General features: G+C 36.1%; 1 protein-coding gene across 1 annotated transcript in view; it reads right to left on the reverse strand.

Annotated features, from left to right (window-relative positions):
- LOC107686394 (succinyl-CoA:3-ketoacid coenzyme A transferase 1, mitochondrial-like) overlaps positions 1-7,068 on the reverse strand; it is a 49,907-nt gene that overhangs the window by 8,802 nt on the left and 34,037 nt on the right. Inside the window, exon 14 of the mRNA XM_016483361.1 lies at positions 358-447. Within this exon, the coding sequence (XP_016338847.1) occupies positions 358-447 (90 nt within the window). The remainder of the gene's footprint in view (positions 1-357; positions 448-7,068) is intronic.

Here is a 7,068-nt window from a genome sequence, read left to right on the forward strand (position 1 = left end):
TAACTATTAACTAAAGGGAAGCATAATATTGTAATCCATTTAAGTTTTTGTGTGTGTGTAATGGACCAAAATAGAATGCAATTTCTTTTCTTTTTTCATTCAAAGGTCCCAGAATGTCATTCCATCCCAATCTAACCACATGACCAGAACACTTTACTGTTTGTCACTCCGCCTGTCTGTGTTAACGATATTCCAGAACAGCTTTCAGTTTTCATTAGCAGAGCACAAACAAATGGCCATATTGGATCTGAAATGCTGAAGTTACTCTATATAAAATTCTTGTTTATTGAACCACTGCTAACAAAATCAGACAATACAGAAAGCCAGTATAACGCAGTCTCATATGATTACACCTACCTTAGCAGAGTGCTCCATTGTAACAACCACTTTAGTTCCAGCACTGGCCACTAGATCCATAGCCCCTCCCATACCCTTCACCATCTTACCCTGAAGGGAAACATACAAATAAAGATGTTGCAAGAAATGAGCAACACATGCATGTAATTCAAAACACATCTCTACATTACAAACACAATATTTCAGGTTGTATGAAATGAGACAATTCAACAATTAAAATTAAATCCTAAAGTGGTCTATGCGTTTTAGTTCAATTCGAGGAGGACAGGAGAGCTCGGTCAGGATTGTTTTGGAGGGGATCTGAAAGGGCATTGTTGCTAGGAAACCATAAACCAGATTACCTGTGGCTGGAGTCACTTAACAAAAGGGCCTTTTCAGTGACGTTGATTTTATTGTTTTTTTTTAATGTTTTTTTTCATGCTCAAAATACAGACACATGCACAAACAAACTGGGCACATGGATGCTAAGAAATCCATGAGGAGTATTTGTGTTGCTTGATAATGACACTTCGTGTGTGCCATTCAGATTTTGTTTCGGTTTTGAATGCAACACAAAATTTCCTGCCATCCCTGAAGCAACACATTAAGTCAATGCCTAGATATTCTGCCATAATTTAGTTCCGCTATGACAAATAGAAACGGCCTTGACCGTTCATGCTTCATGATCCCCTTTAGAGTCCTTTTACAGGAATTTCCGAAATCTATTTTATATGCTGTGGGAATTCATTTAAGAAAACGTCTTATGCTGTTTCTCAAAGTATTCAGCTCGAGCTCAACCAGCATGATCTCCTTCAGTCTCCAACAGAGACAGACGTACTTGAAATGCTTGAGTAGATTCTCAATAAAAAGAAGTGAATATGAATGGAATACCTAGTCTTGATGGTTTTTCTCTACTACAGGTGTCTGCACGCTCGTGTACGGAGGAATATCTTGTAAAAATAAATATTATGAACAATATTATTTTTCAAGGTCTATTTATCTTTATGGCACCTGGCACTAGATATCACATTATCCTAACATTTGGCAAAATTATGATAATGTCCTCAATACAGGTTTATGGAAAGTTATTCCTGTTTACTCTAAACGTGCTGGACAAACCTTAGCTAAATTAAGGGGCCACACAGACATATGGCTAATTATATATTCATACATCACAATTAGGAATGCACAATATCGGCCCAATTGGATATTTAATTGTGCTAGGCCCCCGTTATCACCTCACACTACAATATATCTTGATAGTTTGATCACAAGTGGTCAGGTGAGACAAATTGCCAGCTAGTAGTAACATGCATATATATTAGATGAAAAGCAAACTTCAAAAAATTAAAAGTGCTGCCTTGGTAACTAACAGAAATATGTTTAAGCTGAAGTACTAAAATTACTAAAAAATAAAATTGAAATAATTTTAAAAAATGACTGAGGTTCATGTCACAACCTCAATGTGGTCTTTAATATTAGATATTTCTTCAATTGGCACATTTTGTTATATTTGTCTTTTTATTAAAGTAATTAAAACTTTATTTTCTAATTAGTTTTAAGCAGTAATAATAACTGCAATCCAATTGTGACATTGTATATTATTCACTGAAATGTATCTTGAGGTAGTTGCTGTTCCCTGCCCTACATATGGCTTTCCTACAACTTAATAACAATAGAAAATAAGTAGTGCCAAAGGGTGACGTAAGCTTTCATTGAGTTTCCATCCTTGAAAACAGTTCACAAATTACATCAAATGACGTATATGGATATGAAACTTGAACTGTCATTCGTTAGATGATGAATAATAATGCATTAACCAATTGAAAATGGTCCAAAAGTCTACCTCAAAACCACAAAGAGCAAATCAATCAATCAACCATCAAGCTCTCATTATCACTGCAAAGGGCTCTTAACACAGAGAGCTTGACAAGCATGCAAATAAATAACAGAGAGCAAAGCGGAAAGATAGGGTCCAAGTGCAGACACCTGGGCTTTTTTCTTCATTTATGTAGGCTTTGAAAGAGGCACATTCTGGAAGGAGAGCTGTTTACACATTGGGGAAGTGCCACATGGAAGTGCTGTGTGGGTGTGTGTGTGTGTGTATATATGTGTTGAGGGGATATTTCACATGGAAAAAAATGCAACTTTAGTGGACAGCAGACTGAGTTTCCATGACAACTTATCAAATATTTCCCCTGTAAATCACACTATCCTTGCTTTTCATGCCTGCTGATGAAGACGAGAAATTATGCCTTTCACTTCAGGCAATTTCCTTTTGTCGGTTTGCATCCTTATCCGCTCCTCTAAATTCATTCTCTCCTACACAAACCGGCTGGACATTTAAATGCGTGGCAATTCAACGGTGACTAGCGTTAATGCCGTTTCCTAGACAACAATTGAAGCGCCAGTGACAGTGTGACAAAAGGCTGTGTGTAGTTTAACAGTGCTGAACAACTGCAGACAATTGTATAATTCTTTATCACATCTTATGAAGTCTGTGAACTTTAGGGTATTACATTCCATGTTCTTCTTTTTTTTTTAACAATTAACCAGAAACATAACCTTTTGGCAAGGTGGCTTTCCTCTGTGCAGCATGTTACCCACTGACATTTCTTCCTAATTAATATCAAGAAACCGGTTTCAGAGAACCTTGAAGTATAAATTTGGCAGAAAATTTTTTTTATCAATTACTCACATTTCCAAATCTGTAAACTCCATTCACAGGAGAAACAAGTTTTGCCATGTGGCCAAAGAACAAAGGAAGAGCAGATCTTCACATGCATTCACACAAAATGGACAAAATTGATTGAAACCTTCTTCATATCCATTTACAGAACTGTATATACTTAATAAGTGCTGTTTGTGATACAACAACGTATGCAATCTTACCTATTAAGGTATATACTCTATATATGCATGCATGGGTCAATATTCAGCATTACCCATTGATGTTTGATCCACATATTTTCAGCACAATGTGTAGGTTAATCTGGAATTGGTTTGGAAAGTGAATAATGCATAGGAAAAACTTTAAAGACATTGTTCTAAACTTGGGCTTTAAGCTATGCAAATAGTCCTCATGCCAGAGAGGGGCCATACCATGTCAATCAAAATGCTGGATCTGAAAGGCGCCAACTTGCAAATCCCTCCTTCTCAGGAAAGATTAAGAGGTTCTCTTCAAGACAAAGAAGTGTGCTAAGTTACACCATGCCAAGCTGTTGTTGATCTACTGTAAGTGCTAAGCTCTATGTTGCTAAGCTGCTACAGTACGCTGAGGTATTTCCCAGGAGAAACAAAGAAGTTCTGAAAGAAGCGAATTTGGGGAGTTTGGAAACAGCAACAGCAACAACGACCACAAGCTTAGTGCCCTCCATCTTCTGCAACAACTTCAGAACCTTCTCATCAGCAATTCTCCGTTTGCGGGTTCCAAACTGCTAGGATCTTCTCCAACAACTTCAGGATCGTTTCGTCAGCAATCCTTCTCATGCGTGTTCCAGGTAGTCCGGATCTTCTGTACAGACTCCAAACCTCTGTTTGCATGTTTCCAGACCAAGGACCTTCTCGGTGCTCAGTAGTTCTTCTGCTTCGTGTTCAAGGCTGTGAAACAGATTCGACTCCTTTCTTCCCACTGCAACGTGGCCCAGATGTGAAAGACGTCGCCGCTCAGACTCGCAGACTCGCACATGACCAGACGGAACGTAAATATCACTCTTTCCAAACCTTTTTCCTGAGACCGTTGGCATTAGTGTGTTTTGTCAATTTATGATAATCTAATTTGCATTAGATTCTATATAACTGATGTCATTTAATAACAAATAATATCTTTATTTATTTGTTATTAAATGACATCAGTTATATAGAATCTTTTTTAACAAATTTAATAACAAATAATATCTTTATATTTATTTGTTGAATCTAGAATAAGGTTTACCTTATTACTTCCAGGAAACTTCAGTTTATCTTTCCATAAGATAACGTCCATAGTAACATCCAACTCAGTCACTTGCATCTATCAATCTTTTGCACTTTATCCATTCATTGTACCCATTTAGTAGTTGTTAGTTACTCTTGTCTATCATTTTGTTAATACACCCCTTTTATTACACTTGTCTTCCTTGCGTTGATAATACAGTAAGAGGCTCTACAAGTTAACGATATCTCTAAAATCCTTCAGATTGGTCAGACTACAACTTCCTATAAATTATGCAATTCTTATTTATTCAACAATCTTCCATGATTGTTCTTTATTGTCAAGGCGGAATTCCTTGGTTGGTGCTTCATAAAATAGTATGACCAAAACGTAATATTAATATTAATATTAATATTTAAGCCCAAAGCTATTACACTGGTGGCGCTACTTAGATCTAAAACCACTACATTAGTGGCGGCCCGTGTGAGGCTATCTAACATTGAAATCACTACACTTACTATATTTACAATCCATAATTATGAATATTATTCATATAATTAATAAATACATTTACTTTATTATATTATAAATTAATATGAATTATTTTTTTTGTAAATTAGCATAATATGAATATAAATTAATTATTAATTTAATACTAAAAACTATCCATAAAATAACGTTTTGGAACAGATCTAAGTTAGGTTTGGTGTAGAGCAGGGTACTTCAACCTTGATGATAGGAAAAATTATTAAATGCATACATTTTTTTGTGTGTTTTTTTTATATTATATAATTAAGTGTACTACGTTAACATGTTAAATTGAAAGCCTTAAAAAATATAAGAGAGAGCAAGATTCATGCAGAATAGTGAGCAGAGGCTGAGCAACTTCTGTGTCCTTAAGTTGTGTCAGGTAATGGGTAATTTGAAGTAGTGCTGGGCGGTATGACCAAAAATTTATATCACGGTATTTTTCAAAATTATACCGGTTTCACAGTACATGACGGTATTTTTTTTTTCATGCATGACCGTGTGCTAACCATATTTTCTACTGATTGAGAGAGGAAATACTGCAGTATATTGACTTAGAATGCCCTATTTTACTGTCATGATGAGTGAATATTGTCAAAAAATACCACACTAAATAGTGACTAAGCACGACCCCTTTTAATACATGTTAACCAGGAGTCACTCTCATTTATAATCGCAGCATAAAATCAACATGCATCTACACTAAAGAGTGGCTATGCGGTTGTTTTGGCTATATTACTTTTTTGTCTCATGCAGCGCACTGCCTGCATCTGAGTAACAAACTAAGAAAAACAACAAACTCGGTATGAACCGGTATACCGCCCAGCACTCATTTGAAGTGGACTATAATTTTGTGTCTGGACTTGCTGAAAGGCTGTATGAGAGCCATTTCTGCGTGAGGGTTAAGAGTTAGAGAGTCCCAACTCAGGTTTGTGCACATGAATCACATCTTTTTAACAAGAGAGTGTGTGGGTGTTAGGATGTAAAGCAAGCGGGACTATTTCATTTCATCTAGTTCAGAATGTGTTCAACCCCCATTTTTTGCATCAGCGTTGTACATTATAATTAAAGACACATCACGAATATAAAGTGAGGAATGGCTCTATGTTTATGTTCACTTCATGTCCATAAAAAAAAGAGATAACACCGCTTCACCATAAAAAGCAAACCAAAAGCCTTCCTTTAACAATGAATGCCAACCAGCTCTTCTGAGAGCTCAAGGCTGATGTACATTTGTTTTTGGATTAAGTTGTTCTGGAACATTACGAATGCTAATTCAAAATCCCCATTACCGATGCTTCAGGGGCATTTTCTCCAAGGATGCAAGGGAGGCAGTGTGTTCTCAAAACAATTTGGATGAGAAACAGTACAAAAATAAAATTAAATACGAAAGGTCAAAGTGGCCATGCACACAGCATGTGTTTTTGCTATGAAAAACATGAGACGCGGGCAGTGGAATAAAAAAAAAATAAAACGTCAATTTTTTAAAAGTTGAACTTCTTTTAACTTGAGTGCAATGTCTTTAGAAATTTATCCATGCACAAAATGCCGCAAAAGACATGCAAGATGTGTGCCTACTGGACAAACACTTCTATATAGTGCAAGTTTATGTGGAAAAACAATGAAAAAGCTGTGCAGTAAAATGCAAATATGTGTTCTGTGAATAGCCCCAAATAACATGTGAACCACTAAAGTGTAACCAGCACGTTCTGAAGAGTGGTGTGAATTCCAAAAAATGGTTCAAAAGTCACATAAGAGAAGGCTTGAATGCAATCATGTTCCTGTGATTGACTGATCAATGTGATAATGTCCATCTATAGAGCGCAACACTCAGCTTCCAGAAATAAAAACACTGCTTTCTGGAATACTTGATTCTGATTGGTCAGTCGCAACATTCCGAGGTGTGTTATTCCCCGATAATAATCGTCATTAGCAACATCGAATATCTTGCCCCTCATCCGGGTATTTGAGGTCTAGTTTCATTCAAACCGGAGGACTTCAATACAGTATTAATAGTTGGCCTGCAGTAATATGGTTGAAGTGTTGGTCTTGTTGCCAGAACGATTGTTTTGCACACTGTAATAGATTTAAGGTAATAATAGGTAAGACTTTCAAATATTTTCTTCTCAAATAACATTATGTTAATAACATTTTATATTACATTTTATAAATTTCATCAATCAGAGAGTCACACTCCCACGGAGCACCGCAAGCGACGTAATCAAGACGGTCTCACTATGCTGTCAAAATATATATATATATATATATATATATATAATCTTAAATAAATA

Source organism: Sinocyclocheilus anshuiensis, unplaced genomic scaffold (assembly GCF_001515605.1).
Source record: "Sinocyclocheilus anshuiensis isolate Anshui unplaced genomic scaffold, SAMN03320099.WGS_v1.1 scaffold1207, whole genome shotgun sequence".
Classification (NCBI taxonomy): domain Eukaryota; kingdom Metazoa; phylum Chordata; class Actinopteri; order Cypriniformes; family Cyprinidae; genus Sinocyclocheilus; species Sinocyclocheilus anshuiensis.